A 25,847-nucleotide genomic window follows, 5' to 3' on the forward strand; every position below is an offset into this window, starting at 1 on the left:
GAAGGGTAGAACAGAACAAGATTTTGAAGGTTCTTGAATGTCAATTTAAGGAGTTTGGACTTCATACTGTAGGCAATGGGGAGCTTCTCATGGTGTTTGAACAGAGTAATGACATGAGATTTATATGTTAGGAAGATTAATTTGGCAGTCTGTTCAGGATGGATTAGATGGGAGTGAAAAGAGGGTCCGGGTGACCAGTTAGGAGGCTATTATAATAATTCAAACAAGAAGTGATGAGAGCCGAAGCAATGACAATAAAATAACTCATTATTATTACAATTGTCATAATGTCTATAGTGCATGTGTTTTACAAAGTTATTGCCTCACAACAGCCTTATGAAGTAATGAGTACAAGTATTATGAACATTTTCCAGATGGTGAGCTCCTCTAGATGCCTCAGTTTGTATATGATATCACACATGCCTTCACTTTCCTATTTATTCCTCAGTCTCTTTCAATCTGGTTTTTTGAGCACACTGTTCTAATGAAATTGCTTTCTAAAAGGTCACCAGTGATCCCTGAACAATAAATTCTATGTCCTCCTACTCCTCATCTTTCTCCTCTCTGTAATTTTGGATACTTCCCCTTCCTTTTAAACATTCTCTCCTCCTCTGGCTTCCTTGATCTTATATCATCATCTCCTCTCCACCATAGTTTAGGCCAGGGGTGGAAATCTGTGGCCTCAAAGCCACATGTGTTCCTCTAGGTCCTCAAGTGCAGCCCTTTGACTGAATACAAAAAATCCAATTTGTTCTGTGAAGCTTGAATTCAGCCAAAGGGCCACACTTGAGGGTCTCGAGGACCACATGGGACCTCAAGGCTGCAGGTTCCTCACCCTTGGTTTAGGCCATCATCACCTGTCATCAAAACTCTTGTAATAACTTCTTACTCTATCACCCCTCTCCTGTCTCTTCCCTCTCCAATCTATCCTCCATTACTGCCATAATAATCTTCCTAAGACACTGGTCTGACCATATCCCTCCTGAACTTAAAAATTCTTCAGTCCTTCCCTATTATCTCAAATATAGTCTCCTTAGCCTAGCACAAGACCTTCCCCAGTCTCACTGCAGCCCTCCCTTCACAGCCTGATTTCGCCTGGCTCCCCTTCAATCCCTCAGCATTCCAGCAAGGCTGAATACCTTACTATTCCTCAAACTTCACATGCTGTTTCTTGCTTCCATGATTTTACACAAGCAGTAATACTAAATGCCCAAAATACAGTCTCATCTCCTCTCAGCTTTTTAGAATCCTTACCTTTGTTCTCAGCTTCACTAAGGCTCTCGCTTCTCTGTGAAGCCTTCCCTGATTACCTACCACCACAGGTCACAATTGCGGTGCCCTCCCTGCTCACATTTTTTAGAGTACTTGTGTGATTTCTCCTTAGTCCCCTTCACTCTTTACCTTATACGATATGTATCGATATATGTGTTTTATTCTCCCAGTAGAATGCTAGTTCTTTGTGGGCAGAGACTTTTATTTTGTTTGTGTTCCCCCTACAACCTGGCACAATGTATTGCATATACTAGGCACTTTAAATGTTTGTTGACTGAATGAATGGTTCCCTTTCTTCTTCTCTGTCATTCTTGGCTCTTCTTCCTGACATGTGGGCATTCTGCAAGTTTCTGTTTTCAGCAATCTTTTCATTCTTTCTGTAAGCTCTCCTTTGGCAATCTTATTTGTTTCAACTACCACTTTTATGCTGATGACTCTCTAATCTATACCATCAGCCCTTGCTCTTCTCTCTGATTCCAGATCCATACATCCAACTGCCTCTAGCATACCTCTACCTAGATGTCCCACTAGCACCTTAAATTCAATAAATCCAACCCTGAGTTTATTATCTTTCTCCCTAAACCTGCTCCTCTTTCTAACAACTTTATCCATCACTGACAACCATAATTCACCCAGTCTACCCTGATTCAAATTTGGCTTTCCTTTCCTCATCCCCCACATTCAATTAGTTGTTGATTCTTTTTATTTCCACCTCTATAATCATCTCTTTTAAATTCTTTCTCTCTCTTCTATTTCAGTTGTTACCACTTTAGTAGAGACCTTTATATCACTACCATGCTGGACTTTTAAAAATATGTTGCCAATTGGTTTTTTAGCCTGTAGACTCTTCCCTTCCAATCCTTCTCTTACACTTCTACCAAAAAAAGTCCTTACACACATATATCTGACCATGTTACTCTTCCATTCAAAACTTTTAAGTGACTTTTTTGCCTGATGAGTAAAGTGAAGATTCCTTAGAATTCCTAGCATTAAAGACTTTCCGTAATCATCCTACCTTTCCAGCCTTACCTCATACAATCCCCTCCATATATTCTGCACAATGCCCAAACTAAGCCCCTGTGCTTTCCCATCATTTGACCTTTTCTTGGAATGATCTCTCCTACTGCTCCATCCCCTGTTGAAACCTTACCCCTAACTAAGCTCAAACACATCCTCCTTGACATTTCCTATTACCCTTGGTAATTAATGAAGATAATTAATTCACATCGACTTTTTTTTAGTACTTCTGTAATGCAATTATGTACTATTCTCTATTATGATCATTTGTCTATGTGCCATTTCCCCCAACTAAGTTATAAGCTTCAAGAGGGCAGGAACCATCCCTTACTTCTAATTTAACATTATCTTTTTTCTTCCCTCACCATTCGCATAGAGTCAGTTATCCAATTCCATTTCCACCTCTCCTCCATATTATTAGTTATCCATAATATTTCTGTGTCTGCTCCCTAGTATCTTTCATACCTGTTTCCTCTGCCACCAGTAGGTTCACATCTAATAGACATTTAATAAATGTTTGTTAAACTGATAGAATCAAGTCAAACTTCCCATTCATGTAAACGGTCGCTGGCCTAAATTGACATTATTAATCTCTTCTGTTTCTTACATAATACCCTTTTCATATGAAAACTTTGTACAAGGTAAGTCTGCTCCAGGCTCTTGTTACTCTGTTGGCACCTGTCAATTAAGCCACAGCTTCCCTATTCCCTCTGTTGACAGCCTGGAGTAAGGACAGATGCAGCCTGCGGCTTGCTACCTGAGCACATCCATTAGGCACAAGAAAGGAAGAGGGGAGACAGGAGCAGTCCAAATAGAAGTTCTGGCTTTCACATCCCAGATCACAATAACTAGAGACAATCTTTTAACTTTCTAGGGTAGAAAGGGAACTCCTTTTAATAATCCTGGCCGATTTTCAAAGGTGAGCAATCCAGAGAATAGCACAGACCCAGCCTATTCCCCTCCCTTCTATTGTCATCTCAGGAGCCTGTTTAGCTTAAAGATGTATTGAATACAGTAATATTTACAATTATCTAGATGGGGCCTTAAAGGTCACCAAAGCAAGCCCCTTTAATCACTTCTTTTATGATTAATATATAATGATTAATAATATAATGTTCTACATCAAGTAACTATAATTTTTATTAGTGTGGGCATTTGATCTCATGACACAGATTGCAGCCCTTCCAGAGCCCAAGTCTCTTCACTTTTAGCCAAGTGACATATTTTTTTTTACCACTCCATGGATTTTTTTAGGTACATTGCTTCAATCTTGCTAGGGACTGAGTGTAAAGGGAGCTTTATGAGAGACTGGCAGATAGAATCTCAAAGTCAGGGTCTTAACTTCAAACTTACTAGACATCCTTTTGTGAGTTGCTGTATCCCGAGACCAACTCTGATAATGAGTTTCCCCAAACTTAGTTAGGACAAATACATACAGGCCATTTGGCTGAGCTTTTCCTGCTTTGTAAAACCTATCAAAAGTAGTACTCCACAATAAAGGATGACCCTGGTAGACGAATGATACCATATTGTTAAATTGGCAATGTTCAGTAATGTGATATTGGCTTTTGTGTTTTTCAAAGCACTAAGACTTTCATTACCTCATTTGATCTTCCCAATCAGAGTGAGAAAGTAGGAAGAAGTAAATATGGCAAAAATTATTGTTCCTATATTTTGAATGAAGAAACTGAGACCCAGAGAAATTGACTTACTCCAAACAGAGCACTGAACCAGGAATCAGGGGGCCTGAGTTCTTGGTTCAGCCATGCCTTTGACCTCTCTATGTGGTCTCAAACAAATCTCTTCCACTTTCTGGGCCTCATTTTCCTCAACTAGAAAATTGTGGGATCTTTCTGAATGTGTGGCTTTTAAGGACACTCCTTAGCCCAGCATTCCATGTTTTGGGGGGCTTTGGGGGGGTATTTTTATACAGAATTTGTGATTTCTTTGATTTAAAGCATCCCCCAGTGAGAAACCTTCTCTTCTGATGTGGATCAACATCCTTTCTGCAATTTATACCTTATCAAATTTGCTTGTGGGTAATCAAAGGTTAAATGACTTGGTTCCATTATCACTATCTTATGGGGAAGGAAACTAAGACTGAAAGTGGGCAGCTTGCCCAAGGTCACACAGCTAACTAGCTAGAGGCAGACAAAAAACTAGACCTGACACCTCCTGGCTCTTAAAGACTGTACCATGCATTTAGTTCATCAGCCAATAAACATTTATGAAGCACCTACTATGTGCCAGGCACCATGTTAGTACTACATTGCCTCTGTCTTCCTAGAGACTTAATGCCAAGGGAGTTTGATGATAGGTTGGCATGGAAAAATTCTTAAAGTCAGATTTTCTCCTTTAAAATTTTCTTAATCATTTTACTTAAGGAAGCCCCACACAAGAGAATATTCCTGCTTCTTAGAGCCTGAGAAAACAACACTTCACACTCTATTGGGGGTGTTTGTGTTTTCTGTCCCTGCTAAAACAAAGAATTGTGGAGCGTGTGAAAAGTCTTAGAATCAAACAAATCTGTGAGAAGAAGGAATGTGGTAAGCAGGTCATAAGGGGACAGGAGACCTTAGAAAAAGCACTCAGAGCTAGTATTCAGTTGTTTGGGTACAGCATGAAGATGAAACAGATTTGCCAGTTAACTTATGTTTCATAAATCGGCCCAGAACCTTACTATAAGGCAGTTTCACCCATCACAGAGGTCATAGCTTGTAGAAAGTCTTCCAGCAAGAGAGAGACCTATGTTAAAACAAAAGATCATTAAAGCTGAAGACCTGGATTGAGTCCTGACTTTACGGATAGTGTGCTGTAACAACTTTGAGTCAATTCACTTCTTTAAAATTGACAGAGAGAGGCAGTATGATACACTGGATGAAGAATATACAGAAAGCTGGGGTTGGTCTGAGTTCAAGTAATATCTCTAGCACATCCTGGCTATATTGCCATGGTGAACTTATTTAACCCCTCATTTACCTGGATTATTCTCTATGACCATAAGTTGTAGAGCAGATGCAGGTACATTGGTAAGAGAGTTTTTTCACTGGGAGACCCCTATACATGGGTCCAGTGAAAATAAATAAATAAATAAAAATGAAGATAGCAAAATAGAAATAAAATAAAATTTTATTGCTGGCATTCTGTCTTGTATAATCCTTTCATCTCTAACACTGTATATTCTAAACATTATTTCTTCATCCATAAAATAGGGCCAATAATATTTTCATTGTCTGTCTCACAGAGGTTATTTTAAGAATTGGTAGAATTTAATATACATTTATTGAACACCCACTTTGTACAAGGCACGATACCTCGCATTGGGATATGCCAAGATTTCCAAAAAAAACAAAAAAAAATATGGTCCCTATTCTCAAGGTTCTTACACCTTAATGGTAATGGTTAGTGATAGTCAGGCAAAATGCTATGAAGATGCTGATGCACAGAACACTTCCTCCTAGGATTGTTAGGGGAGATCTCATGGAGGAAAGGGGTCATGGAAGAAATCTTTAAAAAATGGGAAGTATTTCAGCAGACACAGGAAAAGGGGGGAGCCTATTCCAAGCCTTGAGTATGTTTTGAGCTAAGGCATTGAGGCAAGAAAAGAGGTATATAAGAACTAGAGGCAGGAGGACTCCAATTTAGTCGAAATGTAAAATATAATAAAAGGGAATAGTAATCAATGAGAATGGTCATGTAACCCAAAGCCACATGATAGAAACCCTTTCAGGATCAGTAGTTTGAATTTTATTCATTAGAGAGGCATTGTGATATAGCAAATAGAATCAGGGAGACCTGGATTTGTATCAAATCTAAGATGCTTACTAAACATGTGAACCTGGGCTCTTTTGTCTAAAATATGGGGATTTCAACTTTCCTTTTGTTCTCCTAGAAGCTGAATGCCAAAAGAGTTCTGGGGTTGATTAGTATGGCAAAATCCTCAGAGTCAGGGACCCTCTTGCCTAAAAGACCCTCCATAAGAAAATATCCCTGCTCATTTAACCTCAGAACCTCAGTTTTTTCAACTGTTTAATGGATGTGCTAATAGACCTTGCCTTATAGGGTCATTGCAGGATCAAATGATGTTATAAATATAAAGTGCTTTATAAATGTGAGCTATTAAACCATGTAGAGCCAGTAAAAGTTTTTGAGTAAGAGAATGCTGTGTTCATGTACAGGCATAAAGATCACTTGAGGAGTGATGTGGGTTTGTTAACGTATAAAGTGCTTTGTAAACTTTAATATTGTTTCTACAAGTCAAAAGAGTTGTGAGTCCATTAGCCAACATGGGCACTCCTTCCATTGACACAGTACTTCCAAGGCTTTAGCAGCAGGTTGCTGAAGCCTCCAACTCATTACCTTATAACCTGACTTCTGGTCACAAGCTTCTCCAAATGTAGTAAGAAACATACTGGCTGTGTGATCTTCAATAAGCACCTGACCTCTCATTGAGCCCAGGCAACTCTCCAAGGTGTACAATGTAGATCAGAAACTTTTTTTCATAGGAGGAGGGAGTTTCCTCCCTGGAAGTTCCCTACATTGGTGAAAGCATAAATCTGTACCACACATGTCATTATTACTGTTATGTTCCATGATCCCCATGCACTTGAAAAATTCTAAGTTCTATGTTCTAAGATTCCCTAAACCCTAACTTTCCTATGATTCTTCATAATTGAGTTGATGACCTAAGAAAAATGAACCTGATATATTTAAAAATCTAGACTCGATATGAAAACATTTCATCCTGGCTTAGGCTGAAATGATCCTAAAAATACCATAGATCATATTATAATATTTTAGGGGATTGTGTGCACTGCCAATATTCTTTTCACCTCATAAGACAGATCATGCATTTTGACAAATCTATATTTAACATAGTGGGGGGGTTGGGGGAAGAAAAATAGAGGATGCATGCTTACTGGTGGAGAAATCCATATTTATGGAAATCTCAATGCAGGCAATTACAATTGGCATTTCAAGACACTTCCTATTGTCTGCCTCGAAAGGACAGTGTGCCCTCATTAGGAGGAAACAGCAAATGGTTTGTGGGTGGAGAGTAGACAGCCATTTCCTCTACGGGTGGCTACCCCAGGCAGAGGTCAGGAAAGGTTAGGGAGCCCACAATTGTCTCCATTACCACCTGTGGGCATATGTATGCCTTTTAATATAAAGCATCATTGAAAAACATAGGTTTTTTGATGAGGCTGCTGAAGTTTCCCAGCATCTAGACAAAGAAAATTAAGGAGAGGGAGAAAGGAAAGGATATAATATCTGTCTTTATATATTTGAAGGGCTGTCAGAAGAGTGGTTAAATTTGTTTGACTTGGACCCAAACACCAGCACAGGGACCTGTTATCGATGTTATAGGAAGGTATGTAAGCATAACATAAGAGAGAAATCCCCAGCCAAACAAATTACCCAAATTTGGGACAGGTTGTCTTGTAAGGTGGAAAGTTCCTCATCAGAGAAGCTAATCCAAATATTTCTCTCCTCAGATCTCTCATACTTCCTTTTCCCCCTACTGTCTCAGCTGGGTTCCTTATTTCAACTTTACTGAAAAAGGCCATTGGTTTTGCATTTCATATTTTTCCTTTCCTTTTATCATAAAACCCCTTGACATTATCTCCCAGTCTTGCCATCTTTGGCCCAGTGTGGAATAGTGAGGTAATAAGGCCACACCTTGCTAAGGCCACACCTCTATGTGTATCCTGAACTCAGCCCTCTCCTATCTTTTCCAGTGAATTGCTACCTTAATAATTCCCCTATGCCCTTTCTCTTAAATCCTTAAACTTTTCTTACCTCCTGGTTCCTTCCCTACTACCTTCAAAGATGACCAGGCTTTCCCCATCCTTAGAAACTTTCACTCCCTAATGCATCTTCCAGCTAATCATTCTATGTCTCTCCTCAGTTTCTCATCTAAGTTCCTCGGAAAAGCTCTGCACTTACTGTCTTTACTTCCTCTCCTCTCTCACATTCCTTATCCCTTCGCAATCTGGCTCCTAACCTCATTCCTCCACTGATAATGATTTCTCCAAAGTTATGAATGATCTCTCAGTAGCCAAATTTGATGATCTTTTCTCAATTCTCATTCTTCTTGCCTTCTACTTCATTTAACACTGTTGACCCCCTTTTCCAGACATTTTTTCTGCTCTGGCTTTTGTGACACTACTTTCTTTCATTCTCCTTTTTTCTGTCTGCTTCCTCCTCCACCTCATTTGCTGACTCATCATCCATATAATGCCCTTTAATTATGGAAGTTCCCCTAAGGTTCTGTCCTAGGCCTTCTGTTGTCTCTCTCTCTCTTTTTTTTAATATTCTTTCTCTAAGTGACCTCATCAATTCCCATGGGTTTGTTGTCTCTGTAAATGACTCACAGATACATATATCCAAGTTCAGTCTCTTCCATGAACTTCAGTTCAGCACCCCCAATTACCTACTGGAGACTTCAATCTGGATATACCACAGGTAACCCAAACTCAACATGTTCAGAAAGAATTCATTCTCAATACTTCCAAAAACCACATATCTTTCAAACTTTCCTATTTCTGTTGAAGGTACCATCTCCTCAGTCTCCCAGCAGTGTTATCCTAGAATAATATAATAACAGTATTATTCTCCCACTCCCTCACTGCACATATCCAATCAATTGCCAAATCTTGCCATTTCTACCTCCAAGACATCCAACCCTTTCTCGCAACCCTAGTTAAAGCCTGTATTGCTTTTTGCCTAGATAATTGCTAGAAATTCCTCATTGTTCTTTTTATTATAATTATTGTCATGCCACTTAAATGGGCTAATGCACATGAAACAATCTTTAGAAGTGGTACTCATAAGATGTGTTGATTAACTTGGACTTTCCCCAGAACTGAAAGATGGGAGCCATGTACATGAGTAAGATAAAAGTGCTTATGCTGTTCAATCCTTACTCAATTGTATTTGACTCTTTGTTACCCCAAATGAGGTTTTCTTGCCCAGCATACTAGAGTGGTTTGCCATTTCCTTCTCCAGCTCATTTTACAGATGAGGAAACTGAGGCAAACAGGGTTAAGTGACATGCCCAAGATCACACAACTAGTAATTGTGTGAAGCCAGATTTGAACCAGGAAGATGAGCCTTCCTGACTCCAGTTCTAGCACTCTGTCCACCGTACCACCTAGCTATCCAAAAGTATTTGTACTTGCCTCTTCACTGTGAATAATGCTCTAAGGCAATATCTGAACAGAGACAGGATCACTAAACCATACATAAGGATTCCTGCAGGCCACTAATTGACTTAGAAAACCACATATTAATGTTATCTATGTTTTAGTCTATTTTTATTTATGTTGCTAAATATTTCTTAAAGTATTTATTTTGTTAAATATTATATGATAAGTAAATTTATTTTGTACAATATTTTACTTTAGTCTGGCTTAGGCCACGCTTGAGAGTGTTATGGGCCATGTGCAGCCCACGAGCCATGTGTTTAACACCTATGCTTTGGAGATAACACTGTTCTATCTCTAACATATGAAGGAAAACTCCATGTTTAGGATAACACTCTATGAAAGCCATAACTGTGTTCTACAGCCTTGCCAGGTCACAAAAGAAGCTTAGGAATTTTGAAGCAAAGACAAGCAAACTGAGCCTACTTTCCTTTTGCACCAAAATGTGGAACTGATCCAAGATAAAACTTTAGCTAATCTCCTTCCCCAAGAAATAAAAGTTTGATAACTAGTTTGGGATTTAAGAGAGATAACCATGGGTGACTTAGCTACCTCTTTTCATCAGAGAGTAATAGAAAGAGCAGCAGATTTGGAAACAGCAGACTTGGATATGAGTCTCTGATACTGCCTGTGATGCTAGTTATGTGACCTTAGACAAGTCACTTTACATGACTTATGTATGATCACTCAGCTAGTACATATCAGTGTCAAGATTTGAACCCAGATCTTCTGGTACATGCACCGTATACTGGTAAAGTTTTAGGAGTTATATAAACATGATTATTAAGATTATATAAATGAGATGTATTTTCACCTCTGGGATATTGCTCATATGTGGTTTCCATTCTTTAAAAACTAGTTCCAAGAAGGATTTCATTGGTATAACCCATGTGGACACTGAAATCATGATCTAGGTCTCATTAATACCACGCTCCACATCTCTAAACTACTTAACCAAGTATATCAAATCATTGGAACTTAAATTCCAATTAAATTAAATGTATATTATATAAATGTATATATTTTAAATATATTATATATATTATAATATATATTATTTTATATATTAAACATATTATAAATTGTATAAATTATATAAATGTATATTTATATATATGTGTATATGTGTATTTATTTACAAAAGACTAGGTAAGTGCATGTATTATCCACAAAAAATCTCAAGTGTGATAAAAACTCGACTTTTCCATCTGTCTTAGACTTTATACTTCCATGTACTATTTGATCCAGTGACCATGTCCTCTTGGCATTGAACAATATACTCCATGTCTCAACTTCGATCATTTTCACTGTGTAACTGTGCTTTCCCTCCTCATCTTCACCTCTTGACTACCCTGGCTTTCTTCAAGTCTCACCTAAAATTTCATCTTCTCCAAAACTTTCATGATTCCCCTTAATTTTAGTAATTTCTTTCTATTGATTATTTCCAATGTATTCTGTCTACAATTTGTTTATCCCTTTCTAGATAACTCAGTGAATTAAGTGTGAGACTTGCCATGAGAAAGACCTGGGCTGAAATCCTGCCTCAAACACTAACTAGTTGTGTGATCCTGGGCAAGTCGTTTAACCTCTGTCTATCTTGGTTTCCTCATACTATTCTGTGGGGATAATAATAGCACCAATCTTCCAGTGTTATCGTAAGGACAGAATGAGATCATATTTCTAAAATGCTTTGCAGATCTTAAAATGGTCTGTATAAATGGTATTATAGAAATTCTTCTTTTTCTTCTCTTTTTTCTTCTTTTCTTTCTTCTTCACCTTCCACTGATAATTGTTATTATTAGCTGTTTACTACTGTCTTTCACATTAAACTGTAAGCTCTTTGAGAGCAGGGACCGTGTTTTGCCTTTCTTTGTATCCCCTGTGCTTAACATAGTTCCTGGCACACAGTAGGTGCTTCATTAATGTTTAGTGACTTGCTGACTGACCACTTAAGCAATGGATATAGAAGTAGATAATGAAACTGGTACAACCACAAAGTATGACCTTCAAAATAAAATACTTCTTTCTTCTTATGATGTCTATTTTTAATTTATGTCAATATGATCAGATATCATGAAAGTAGCTGGATTTCAAGGCCCAAGGAATCAGAAGAACTTTCTCAGCTCTAATTTGCCTAATCTGTGATTTTTGATGGCATCATTTTTCTGAGCTACATTTTGTTTCATCTCTTAAATGGGAATAATAACATTCACCTTCCCAGGGTTGTTTTAAAGATCAGATGATATGACAAATTTTAAATCATTACTATTTTAAGTAATATTATGAGTTTGATGAAGGATGAACAATATTATCTCCAAGGGATATCTCAACTTAAGTATTCTACAAATCTATGACCACTTTAGAAAAGTAAATATGGAATGTTAGAACTAGAAATAACCTTAGAACATAGAATGTTAGGACTGGAAGGAAAGTTAGTATTTTTAGCATGTCAGAGCTAGATGAGACCAGAAAACAGAGAATGTCACAGCTAGAAGAAACCTTTAAAAAAGAATGTTAAATCTGGAAGTAACTTTAGAAGGTAGAACATAAGAACTGGAAAAGATATTAGATAAAGAACAGAAAATGATTGCATTGAGGAGGACCTTAGAACAAAAAACGGCAGAGCCAGAAGGGAATGTAGAGATCGATCTAATCTAATCCCCACATTTTAACTCTCAATGGTTTTTCATTCCCCTTCTCTTTCAGTCTCTTTCCAGTTCTCCCACCAAATCGAAGCAGTCTTTGAGGTTTATGAGTAGGTTTATGGGTTTTATTATTCTATGAACATCCAGCAGCTGGGTTTCAAGGACATCCTTTATCCAGATCTCTATTAACTGTTTTTCTTTTTTTTTTTCCTCCTCCAGTCTGCTCCCAGTTCTCCAAGGGTGTCTACGCCATCTTTGGATTTTACGAGAGGAAGACCGTCAACATGCTCACCTCCTTCTGTGGGGCCCTCCACGTCTGCTTCATCACGCCCAGCTTCCCTGTTGACACATCCAATCAGTTTGTTCTCCAGCTGCGCCCCGAGCTGCAGGATGCCCTCATCAGCATCATCGACCACTATGACTGGCAGAAATTTGTGTACATTTATGATGCCGATCGGGGTAAGCACAGCCAGGGGTTGAGACTCAGGTTGAGGGTTAAAGAGATAAATCCCAGTGGAATTGAGGTCATTCCTTGAATTGGATTTGTGTAGTTTGGAACAACAAGTCCAAAATGATTTCCCTCAAATTCTCCCCCTGCTATTAGGCCATCTCCTAGACATTGCCTTTAATCTATCAACCTTACTGCAAACACTGAGGCCTTTTTTGTCCATTTTTTTTTAATCATACACCCACAGAAGTGAAAGAAACTCATGAGGTAACCTCTGTCTCTAATATCCTCTGTTCTGTATTCTGAGATCCTTTCAAGATCCTTTGTATATATAATTCTTCAGATCTAATATTTTGCTCATCTGAGATGAAGACCCTACATTTTTCCAAGCCTGCTTTGTTGATAATGGCATAATGAAGAAAGCACTTTAATTTGATCAAGAGGCTATTTATGAACTCTGTGACCTTGGGCAAACCACCCCACCTTCTAGTGTCTTCTTCACCTTTAAATGGGAATAAGATGACCCTCATTAGCTATCTCCCAAAGTTGATAGGAGGAAATCACTTTTTAAAGCAGTGAAGTTCTATGGAAAAGGAAATTTTTGGTGATGATAATAATAATGACATTAAAAAACTGAGATTTAAATTCCATGAGATGTGGACTCCCATGAATTGAAGATGCATTAGCATCAGGGGGCGGGGAGGGGGAAAGTCCTCAGCTTGGCTTTCAAGCTCTTCACCATCTACCACCTTCCTATTTATCTCATTCTAGTCCCCATCCCTCTACTCAATACAATCCAACCAAACTAGGCTTCTCACTGACCCCAACCTATTCTTTGCAATCTCTGTGACTGCTCATCCAATTGCTTTTGCTTGTTGAATTTCTAACAGGCCTGTTAGCAATCAGTTCAAATGTTACCTCCTCAGGAAACCTCTCTGTTTCCCTTAATTGTTTATGACTTTGTTTTCTTATACCTCTCTAATACATTTATCATGCAAAGTTATTTGTGCCTTAGATTGTGAATTTGATGAAGGCAGGGGCCATATATTATCTAAACTTTGTATGTCTTCTAGTATTCTGCACAAGGTAGGCAATAGATGTTGGATTGAATTTGTAACATGGGAATAATAAGACTCAGAATACCTATTTCACAAGGCCAGACAATGAAGAATCTAAACAACCAAGGGGCTCATTGTGAGATTAGTTTATTATAGTATTTTAGACACTGTGCTTATTATGCAAGGTCAGCGTGCATCAGACTGAAGATAGAACTGTCCCCACTGTAACCATGGCTCTCTATGGGGACCAAGGCTCACAAACCTTTATCCAAGGTCTCAAATTAGGGAGTAGGGACTGGTAGCATACTTATTGAGTGCCTAATATGTGCAAAGCAAAGTGCTAGGTACTAGAGCTACTAAGATAAAAAATATGCTGTCTCTACCCTCAAGGAGTTTATATTCTACTAGATAAGAATAGTGTGTACATACACTAGTAAATTCAAATATATATATATATATATATTCATATATGTATTTATGTGTCTGTGTAATATATATATAATTTGGGGATGAGGCTACTAGCAACTAGGGATATCAGAAAAAGCCTCCAGTAAGAAGTGACAGCTTTGAAGATAGATGCAGGTAAGGAGGGAATGAATTCGATATGAGGGACAACCTACCCAAAGGCAAGGAGATGGAATGCTGTCTATGGTACATAGAAATTAAGCCAGCTTGTCTAAAATGCAGTGTATGAAGGGGAGTAATATTTAAGGAACCTACAAAGGTTGGCTGAAGCCAGATTATAAAGGGCTTTAAATGACAAGCAAAGGAATTTGTATTTGATCCTAGAGGCCTTAGGGACCCCCTGAAGCTTTTTGGACAAGGGCGTGACATGATCAGACCTGGGCTTTGAGAATATAAATGTGGCATCTGGGTGAAGGCTGGATTTTAAAAAGAAGGGACTTAAAACAGGGAGACCAATTAGGAGACTGTTGCAATAAGTCATCTAAAAGGTGATAAAAGCCTGAACTAGGGTGCCTCTGCGGTTAGTAGAGGGGAGAGAAGAAATGTGAAAGATGTCATGGAGTGAAAATCAACAATATTTGGCAACTGATTAAATATTAGTGGGGAGTGAGAAAGGAGAGGTAAGAATGATTCCTAGATGCAAATCTACATGATAATCAATTAATCATCTAGCCTTTATTAAGTATTTAATATGTGCCAGAAATTGTGCCAAGTGCTAGGGTTACAAATACAAAGAATTAAACTATACCTGCTCTCAAAGAGTGTATATTCTAATAGGATAGAACAGAAATAGGGAAGATTGGAAGAGAAATGAGATCGGGAGGTGGTAATTGGATTTGAATGAGAGAGAGAGAGAGACTAGCACCAGATATGTAGTCCTGGGAATTATCTGCATGGAAATAATAATTCAACTTATGAGAACTGATGAGATACTCAAAAAAAAATGGTGTAGAAAAAGAGGAAAAGAAAGTCTAGTCCACAGCCTTAAGAGCATACCCACAGTTAGGGAATAGGACATAGATGATGATCTAGCAAAAGACCATCAGTGTCAAATCAGCTGCTTATTGTTAGTTGTTTTTCAGCCATGTCCAACTCTTCATGACCCCATTTGGGGTTTTCTTGGCAGAGATACTAGAGTGGTTTTCCATTTCCTTCTCCAGCTTGTGGGACACTCAGCTGAGAGCGTTGGGTGGGAGCCAAGAGATAGGGGCTAGGACAGACAGTGGCTCACCTCAAAACAGACTGGTCAGCTCAGATTGACTGCAGAAAGTAAAGTATGAGGACTGAGAAAAGGTCATTGATTCTAGCAGTTAAAAGCCTTTTGTTTTGACATTTACTAATTAAAGAACAGTTCTCATTCTTACAAATTTGAATCAGTTCTTGATATAGCTTAGAAATAAGAGAAACGATGCAAAGATTTTTTTCCCCCTGTTTCTTTTCTAATTTTAGGTGAATTGGTTTTGTTTATGGGGGAAAGAGATTTTTAATTTTTATATAATCAAAGTTATCCATTTTATCTTTGGTGATCCTCTCTATACCTTGTTTGGTCATGAATTCATCTCCTATCCATAGAATAGAAAGTCAGTTAGTGGAACAGATCAGTCTGATTTCCAGTTTTCCCATCAGTTTTTGTTTAGTGAGTCTTTACCCAGTAATTAGGCTCTTTGGGCTTACCAGATTCTATACTATTGTGTCCATTTGTTTCTGTATGTCATAAACCTGATCTGTTCCACTGATTAACTTTTCTATTTCTTAGCCAAAATTATTGTACAAACAGACAATAATTAGGTATACTTAGCTAAGTACATTTAGTATTCTATGAATCTATGACTACCTTAGAAAAGAGAATATAGAACATTAGAACTAGAAATAACCTTAGAACACAGAATGGGAAAAAGTTAGTATTTTTTAAGTAATTAATTATCAATATTTTTTTTACAATTAAGGCTCCATAGTCTAGTTGGAAATCTGGTACTACCAGGCCCCTTTCCTTTCCACTGAAGCTCATGAAATCATCTGTCTGAAGACTTTGTTTTAAGTGAGGGAGGTCTGTGCAAGGTCACCAACCTCACTTTCTCCTCCTGAATCATCTGGGTCCAGTGACCAGATACTGATCAGGATGACTGGAGATGGCCCATGAGGATTGGATAAATTTCCATAAAGATACAAAGTGGTCAGTTGGAGTGGGATCACATTCAGAAAAGCTAATTACCACTGTATCCTTGTAGCATATTCTAACTTTGTGCTATGCCAAAGCAAGTTTTCTTCTGTTAACTGTTCAAAATGAGTACCTCATTTTGTCCCAACATCACTTCTGAGCTCAGAATAATGTTGATGTTAGAGCTGCCTCTGACAAGTATGAACATTTAGTTACCTTTTTGCTAGTATGATTCTAAATTGCTTTCCAGCATGACTGGATCAATTCACACTTTTATTAATACTGTACTAGACTACTTCTCTCCCCACAGGCTTTCTAGCATTGTCCAGAAATCGTCTACAAAATACAACTATATGAAGGTACTTGGTATTTGCACTGGTATAGGGAGAAACCATCCCTATGCAATAATGAATCTCTTAAGCATAAGGCATAAGTGCTTTTTTTTAACTAACAAGGTGGCCAACCTCTCAGTAATAAGTACTGGGAACTTAGTTAGGCATGTAGTCAGGCATCAGAAAGTCTGTCCCTGAGCCCATAATCAAAACCTTTTTCTCTTTGGTCCCTACCTTAATTTTTGCTTCACTTCCTTGAGATACAGGGGTCCTGGGATCATAGATATAGAGCTAGCAGGGATCTCAGTAGTCATCTAGTCCAACCCTTTCATTTTATATATGAAGAAAATGAAGCACAGGGAAGCTGGCACATGAGGATGCAAGTAGCAGATTAGAGGTGGGATTTAAACTTGGGTGCCTGACTCCAGATTCAGTTCTCTTGTCCCACTGTACTGCTCTGCCTCCCACCACAGTAGGATATCAGAAAAGGCTTCACTGCAAGTTACTAACAGTAGAGGTGATTGAATTGTATATAAATAACTTTGATACAAGTCTGAATGTGATAAATGAATGCATGTGTTCATTCATTGAAGTCATGTCTGACTCTTCATGACTACATTTGGGATTTTCTTTGCAAAAAATACTGGAGTGGTTTGCCATTTCCTTCTCTAGCTCATTTTAAAGATGAGGGAACTGAGGCAAACAGAGGTTAAGTGGCTTGCCCAGGGGCACAGAGCTAGTAAGTGTCTGAGGTCAGATTTGATCTCAGGAAGTTGAGTCTTCCTGACTCCAGGCCTGCTGCTCTGTGCACTGTGCCAGCTAGCTGCCCAACCTCTACAGGGGGTCTCTTTTTGCCCTAATAATCTACGTTCTAAGGTCCTTTCCCGTCTTTGATATTGTTTGATTCTAGGAAAATCAGGGAGCACATAGAATCAGAACTGGACTTTGAAAGATAATTAAGATACATAGAGGAGATGAGGAATGAATGGGTGAAATCAAATGTAGAGTAAGACTGTCGTTCAGAGGTAGGGAACCTGCATCTTTGAGGCCACATGTGGACCTCTAGGTCATTAAGTGCAGCCCTTTGAATCCAAACTTCACAGAACAAATCCCCTTAATAAAAGGATTTGCTCTGTAAAACTTGGACTCAGTCAAAAGGCTGTACCCTAAGACCTTGAAGACCACATGTGACCTCGAGGCCTCAGGTTCCCCACCCCTGCTCTGGTGCTTTGGATGAACATCATGCCTCCACAGGAGAGTGAATATTAGGCAGCAGTGGGAAGATAAGGTTAGAGGAGTAGGGTTAAGCTTCATTACTCAAGTCCTAAAAAAAAAAAAAACACTGATGAGTTTCTATTTTATTTAATAAACACTGGGAGCTAATGCTAGTTCTGGAGCAGGGGTGATGAAAGGGAAATTTTAGAAGGCTAGTCTGGCAGTTTTAAGTGTAAGATAGATTGGATAGATTGGAAGAAAAAGCAGGAGAGGAGGCCCGCCCCCCCACTTCTCCCCAACCTCTTGTTCCTTCCTGTTACCTTCTTTCGACAGTTTCCTGAGTCTGACAGCAGGAACCCTGGGTTCTAGCCAGAAAAGGGCTATTTAGAGGAAGAAACTGCTTTGTGAAGTGATGAAGCTTGGGGAACAAGAAGAAAAACAAAAACATTTTCCACACAAAAGTAGCTCAGTAACCAGCCATGACCCCGGCTCCCCTGAGGGAGGTTTGGCCCCATTGAGTATCTGACCTAAAAGCTTTGAAAAAGAACTCCAGGCAAACATAAAAAGAGTCTTGGAAGAGACAGCAACAGCAGGAATATTTGAATCTATCAGGCGATTCTTGTCTATTGAGCACCTACTGTGTGCCCAGGACAGGACTGGGTGTGACGCTGAGGGGATAGTGAGAAGAGTAAGATACTGCCCCTTTTCTTGAGAAGCTTAGTCTGAGAGGAAACATGTCATGGGGCCAGAACACTGGACTTGAGTTTGAGTCCTTTCTATGGGGCTGATCTTACAGACTCTCCAAAATATAGAGGTTACTCCTCTAAGAAGACACACTTTAAAATTTTTAAAGACATACTTGAAAAATTCACCCTGCAGTAAACCTGAGCTAGCTATATGACAGAGGAGAAGACATTTGTAAGATCAGGGATTTAGAAATGAAGGAAAGCTTTAAAATCATCTAGTCCAACCCCTCTCATTTTACAGATGAGAAAAGTGAGCCTTAGAGAGGGCAAGTAGGTAGACATAGATCATACTGGGCTCTTGGTAGAGTCAAGGATTCAAACTCAGTCTGATTCTATATCCAGGGTTCTTCCTACTCTGTGCCATACAGCTTGAGTTTTTAACATCTCCAAGACTTATTTCCTTATCTTTAACTTAGAAATAAACTAGAAATAGGGATTGGATTTGTGGTTTCACTGATATAGGGATCTCCCTGGTGAAGAAATCTCTTCTACCTATTCAAGTCAGCATTTTCTCAACAATTTATAGTCCTAGAGAGTTGCCTGAGGGTATTGAGAGGTTAATTGATTTGCCCGGAGTCACATAGGCAGTCTGGTCAGAGGCAGGACTGGAATCCACATCATTCTGCTTCTAAGTCCAACTCTCTATCAACTGTGTCATGCTGGTCATAAGCAAATTTTGTTCTACCTGATTCACAGAGAAGCTTTCTGTAAACTGTAAAGTACTATGGAAATATGACGTAGAGTATGACAGGTGGACTCATGAAGCCTTTAGACAGTCAGTGTCCCAGGAATTCAGAAATGAATGAGGTCAGTGGGGTACTAGGGTAAAAATGCAATGCTTTCGGAGAGAAGTGGAACTTGAGCAAGGCTTTGAAGGACAAGTCAGACTGGAATGAGTACCAGATATCAAATGAGGGTCAGGGTGGGGGATGAAAGTTATTAGTTCCCCAATGGACCTACAAGTTCCTTTAGAATCTCTCCTCTTTCTCTCTCCCTGTCCTCGATTTCCCCACCCCAGGGTTATCAGTCCTACAGAAAGTTCTAGACACTGCTGCTGAGAAGAACTGGCAAGTGACAGCTGTCAACATCTTGACAACAACGGAGGAGGGCTATCGGATGCTCTTTCAAGACCTGGGGAAGAAGAAGGATCGGCTGGTGGTAGTGGACTGTGAATCAGAGCGTCTGAATGCCATCCTGGGCCAGGTAACATTCTGGCAGCAACCTTATGGCATGGGATCTCTGGTTGAAAGAACCTCCTCTAATGGAGGATAAGGCAGGGGGTAAGGGGGTACAATTCCTACAAATGAGGTAGGAAGTAGGAAGATCATATTTTCTGTCCTTGGTGTTCACCAGTAGGAAAGAGCATGGAAAGTACCCCTACTGCTATATACTGACAGCCTAAAAAAGCAATGTGATATGTACTGGAAAGGACACTGAAATAGAAGTCAGTAGAGTCTTGGGTTTCCCTCCTGGCCCTGACACTTCCTAGCTGTGTGACTGTAAGTAAATCCTTTCACCTCTCTGAGCCTTAGTTTCTTTAGCCATAAAATGGGGATAATAATATTTCACAGGGTAATAATATCTTCATAGCATTTCTTCGAAGAAAGTACTTTGTAAAGCCTTAAAGCACTATAGAAATGGATATTATTATTATTACTACTACCACTACTGCTACTACTATATCTGCCAGGAAATGAGTATAACATAGGGGTGGTTATAAATCTGAGAGCCTCAGGGCTCTGCCAGGCCTGTAGAATCCTCCAGAAGATGCAAAGACTCCAAACTGCTAACATCATCTTTCCAGGGGTCAAAAGAATATGATAAGTTGATATGATTAACATCTAGGGATGTTTGCCTGTGGTACAGTACCATATTGTTCCAACTATTGACTATCCTTGAATATAGACTTCATCCCTAAAATTAGAAGTCTTGGAAAAGAAAAAGATAAAGTTATACACAGAAAAAGAACACAGAATCTTCATTTCCTTGTTGGTTCCCTTCATGTGAGAATGTCAGAGGTTTCAATACAAATTGGCAAATATTTTTCAAGTATCTACTGTATTCCAAGCTCTGACTATGTGCTAGCTGAGATAGAAAGTTTAAATAAGGCACCAATCTTAACCTCATGAATTGTGCTGGCCAGTAAGGAAATCAGTATACATGTAAGTGCAGTACAAAATAAAACATGTATATGTGAGAGGTGCAATGTTTCATGAGGTCCCCGGGGGTAGACAGAAGATTTAGCCACTCAGGAATAGTAAGGCTTCCTGGAAGAAATGATGTGTAATTTGAACTTTAAAAGGCTAGGTAGGAATTCAGCAAGAGAAGAAGGAGGAAAGAAGGCATGCCAGGAAATAACAAGAATAAGGGAAGAAAGGCAAGAAAGCTTTGAATGCCTATGGTCATCCGGGAAATGGGTGCAATCCACAGAGGGCAGTAGAAAGAGATAAATTAAGATAGGGGTATGTTTGGGAGAACTTTGAATGAAAGTTTAAGGATTCTGATCCTGGGAAACCATTGCAGAAGAGCAATATAATAATATCTACATTATTATGAAGAAAAGTTTAATTATATATGAAGGATGAATTAAAGGATAAGAGAGTAAGGAGATTGGAAAGATCTGTTAGGATACTATTGTAGTTCATTTAATAAGAATATTAAACTCTACATTTTTAGGAATCAGTCAACTGATGGGGAAAGGAAGGAAAGTTAGTTGTCCCAGTGAGCTCTCAGAAAATTACTGACTTGTCATGGGATGTGACTCATTGGTGTCTCAAGCTCTAACTCCTAGCACAGAGAACTGAGTTCCAACTATGGAGCAATTCTGTTGCCATGACAATATATGAACCCTTAAGGACAGGAAGTTCACAGGTGCTTCACAATTTCAGTAAGAGAGTTATCAGGGTTCTAGAAGCTGGAGGAGAGGGCAAGTTGTTCAATCCATGGATTGCATTAACTGGACTAAAAACCCTATGTAACCAAAAAAAAAAAAGTCCCACCCATCCCTACTACCCCCACACATAAAAGTTAAATAGGGGAAAAAGGTCATCATAAATAATCAGTTCTTGACAGAAGCTGACCCATACATCTGGTCATATTATAAATAGCAGAAATTCACATATCAGAATACAATTCATATTCTTTGAAGCTAGAACACAAAACTCAAAAGTAGAAGAGATCATAGAATAAGAGTCCAAGAACATATAACACATTGTTATAACACAGGAACATAGCATGTTAGAAATGGAAGGTAGCTTAGAACAATGGAAGATCATATGTTAACATCATCTGTGTTCTATTGTATTTTTGTTAAACCTGTTCCAATTCCATTTTAATCAAGTTAAGGGTATTTGATACCTCTGATTTAGAATGTCGAATGTTCAAAAACAGAACATAGAATGTCAGGACTAAGGGGCCATAGAATACAGAATATCAGAGTTAGAAGGGACTATAGATAATATAATGTTAGCCCTGGAAGACAGATATAGAATATAAAATGTGAGAGTTGAGTGGTACTTTAGGTCCCCAGTACTATTTCTTTCTCCAAATGATATGAGTCTGAAAATCTGCAAGATAGCTTTCGTTTTTCCCAGTTTGCATAATATGTTCATGTTTCCAAGGAAAAACTAGATTTCATGACCCACTGTAAGCAAATTATGCCTTGTGCTAAGGGTTGTAACAACCTCGACTCACGTGCTCATTAGCCAAAATATCATGACACCCTGTTCTTCAGACTCCCAAGGGACCGCAAAGCAGGCCTATTGCTAGGAGAAATAAATGTTTGATGGAGCTTATTTAAGTTGATAAATAATGCATGTTTATAAAAATCAATTAAGCAAAAATTATATTTTACAAAGATTTCTAAGCAATTGTATATAACCAATTGGGACCATTTTGAAAGGAGAGAGCATAGAAGGATTAGTGGGTCAGGAGTCAGAAGACTGAGATCTGAAACAGATTAGTTGTGTATGGCCTTATGTAAATCACTTCTCTCTGAGATGCAATTTTTTCCTCTGTTAAATGGCAATAACAGTATTTGAACTATTTGCCTAGCTCCCAAAGTAGTTGCTTTTTCAATGAAATTTTATTTTTCCAATTAATAATTGTGTTTTTTCTTCCCCGATACCTCCTCCACACACACTAGGGGGAAAAGCATAAAACGTTTCTAATAAATATTCATAATCAAGCAAAACAAATGCTCACAATGGTCACATCCAAAAATGGATCTCTTTGTGAAGAAGAAAATGCTTTGTAAATTGTAAATATCAAGCATATTGTTTCTATCCTCATTCAGATCTATTAATCATCCTCAGTCCTACTGAGCCTGAGTGCTCATGTCAGCTTTGCCAACTCAGTGCTACTTACAGCCTGCAGGAGGTTAGAGATTCTGTGTCACTAGGTGCCAGGTTCCCCTCAGGAGTTAATGCAATGCAGACCATTCTGGGTATCATACCTTTTTTTTCAAATTTTTTCTTTATTTGTTTTTGATTTTCAACAATCACTTCCATAAGTTTTAAATTTTTTCCCTCTTCCTGCCTCTTCCCTCCCCCAGACAGCGTGCAATCTTATATGGGCTCTACCCATATATATTCTTATTAAACACATTTTCACATTAGTCCTGTTGCATAGAAGAATTAAACAAAAGGGAGAAAGCATGAGTAAAACTAAACTAAACAAAACATAGCAAAAGAGAAAATAATCTGCTTCATTCTGTGTTCCAATTCCATAGTTCTTTCTCTGGATGTGCATCTTGTATCATAAGTCCTCTGGAAATGTTTTAGATCCTCGCCTTGCTATGGATGATTAAGTCTGTCACAAACAGTCCTCGCACACTGTAGCTGTTACTGTGTATAATGTTCTCCTGGCTCTGCTCACTTCACTCAGCATCAAATCACATAAGTCTATCCAGGTATTTCTGAAGTCTGCCTGTTTGTCATCTCTTATAGCATAATGGTATTCCATTACGTTCATATACCACAACTGTTCAGCCATTCCCCAGTTGATGGGCATTCCCTCAATTTCTAATTCTTTGCCACCACAAAAAGAGCTGCTATAAATGTTTTTGTACATATGGGTCCTTTTCCCATTTTTATGATCTGTTTGGGATATAACCCTAGAAGTGATATTGCTGGGGGAAAGGGTACGCACATTTTTATAGCCCTTTGAGCATAGTTCCAAAATGCTCTCCAGAATGGTTGGATCAGCTCACTGCTCCACCAACAAATCTTCTAATAAGGTAGAAATAAGCAAGGATTTCCATTGTATGGTACAAGGAATCCCTGCCCTAGGCCAGGCCTGTATAACATATGGCCTATGTACCACTTACTTGGGGCTCACCAAAGGATTTCAGGTGACCCGCGAAAAATGTAGAGGATGTAAAACAGGCCTGCACAACATACCACTCATGGGCCATATGTTGTTCAGGCCTGCCCAAGGTTCTTCTTTTTCCACATCTGCAACTGATATACTGTGTGACCTTAAGCAAGTCATTTGCCCTTCTTTCATCTTCCTTATCTTTAAAATAAGGGCATTGGGCTAAAATCTAGAAACATTCTACTTCAGAACCTCGGATCCTATGCAGTCCATGGTCTTAGATCTCTCTGACCTTATAAATAGAATATAATATACAAGAGTGGCAAGGAATCTTAGATGTTATCTAATCTAACCACATCTTTTTACATGTGAAGAAACTAAAGCCAAATTAGGAAACAGGCCTTCTCTTGGGTCTCAAAAGTCCATCTCGCAGGTGATCTCCAAGGTCCTCTCCGACTTTTTGATTATTTTTTTGGTGATGGGAAAAAGATCAACAATCACAGCTATTCTAAATGTTCTACTCTTTCAACCCCAGATTCTCAGTTTCCTCTAATATTTAGTGCTTAGCACTGAGCTAGGCACATAGTAGGTGTTTAGTAAATACTTACTAATGGACTGACATTAAGAAGTTATATTTGTTTTCATCACAGACTTGAACAAGAAAATATTGAGAACTTGTCTGTATCATTCTACTGTATTCTCACTTTAGAGTCTTTACTTAACATCAAAGACTATTCCTTGGGTTTGGGGTGTAGAAAAGAAACCAGTATTCTAGTGTAAGATCTGCTTTGTTAGACTTAAGAGCTTGGGCAAGTCATTTCCCCTCTCTTTGCCTCAGTTGGTCATTGTTTAGTCATGACTAACTCTTCATGACCCCATGGAACACACTGTTCATGGAATTTTCTTGACAAATGATATTGGAGCAATTTACCATTTCCTTTTCATGTGAATTAAGGCAAACAGAGGTTAAGTGACTTGCCCAGGGTCATACAACTAGTAAATGTCTGAGACTGTATTGGAACTCAGGTCTTTCTGACTCTAGATCCAGCATTCTATCCACTGAACCACCTAGCGGCCTCAATTTGCTCATCTCCAAAAAGAAGGAATATGATCTAATATTCTATCCATCTGTATTCTAAGAGTCTTTCCAGCATGAATATTATGTTCTGTACTTTGACATTCTAGCTTGGAAAAGACACCTAATCATGCTGATCATAGGAAGTTAATCGAGGCCATAATGAAAACATTTAACAAGCATCGCAAAGATTATTATTATCCTTGTTCATTCTCCACAGCTAGATGGGTTGGCAAAGATCATCTCCTAGACGTGGGCAAGAGAAAAAAAAAATCACAAAATCTGCCATAGAAACTCACGTGGCTAGTTTATCCTGCTATCCTAAGTGAGATCTCATAAATATGGTCTTGTGAGCCTCATCCTGAGTTGGAAACAAGTGGGGCAGAGACCTATTTCCAGCTCTGTCCCCTAATTCACTCTGAGACCATGGGTATAGAAAGCTCTGGGCCTTGGTTTCCTACTCAATAAAATAGCATTAAAAGTCCTTGTCCCTAGAAATTCACAGAACTTACAATGATTACAGTGCTAATAATAGTTAATATTTATAAACCATTTTAAAATTTAGAAAATATTTTACACAAAATATCATGTATTATCACATGGCATAAAGATAAGGAAAGTCCTATTAATATGGTGCTGACCTGACCTCTACTCTACTAACTTTTTTATAAAAGAATAAGCAAATTAAATCAGTTACTAAAATCCAAATCTTTATTTTTTTAGGATTTAATGTGTTTATCTGAGACTTTTTTTTACCATGGCTAATATTAAAATCTTAGATTTGTACAGTACTTTAAGGCATTTCCCATTCATTAACTCATTAAATGCTTATAACAGCCTCATTAATAGGAGAATGGGAATAATTATCCTCATTGTACAGATGGGGAAATAAAGACTC

The 25,847-nt window shown here is 38.5% G+C and overlaps 1 protein-coding gene across 11 annotated transcripts in view; it reads left to right on the forward strand.

Moving 5' to 3' along the window:
- GRIA1 (glutamate ionotropic receptor AMPA type subunit 1) overlaps positions 1-25,847 on the forward strand; it is a 345,686-nt gene that overhangs the window by 149,396 nt on the left and 170,443 nt on the right. For all 11 annotated transcript variants that reach the window (XR_011971948.1, XM_072630785.1, XM_072630786.1 and 8 more), the window contains exons 3-4: positions 12,359-12,598; positions 19,580-19,764. Coding sequence is in view for 10 of the 11 variants with exons in the window: in XM_072630785.1 (XP_072486886.1) it covers positions 12,359-12,598; positions 19,580-19,764 (425 nt within the window). In the remaining variant the exon portion in view is untranslated. The remainder of the gene's footprint in view (positions 1-12,358; positions 12,599-19,579; positions 19,765-25,847) is intronic.

This window comes from Notamacropus eugenii, chromosome 1, assembly GCF_028372415.1.
Source record: "Notamacropus eugenii isolate mMacEug1 chromosome 1, mMacEug1.pri_v2, whole genome shotgun sequence".
Taxonomy (NCBI): domain Eukaryota; kingdom Metazoa; phylum Chordata; class Mammalia; order Diprotodontia; family Macropodidae; genus Notamacropus; species Notamacropus eugenii.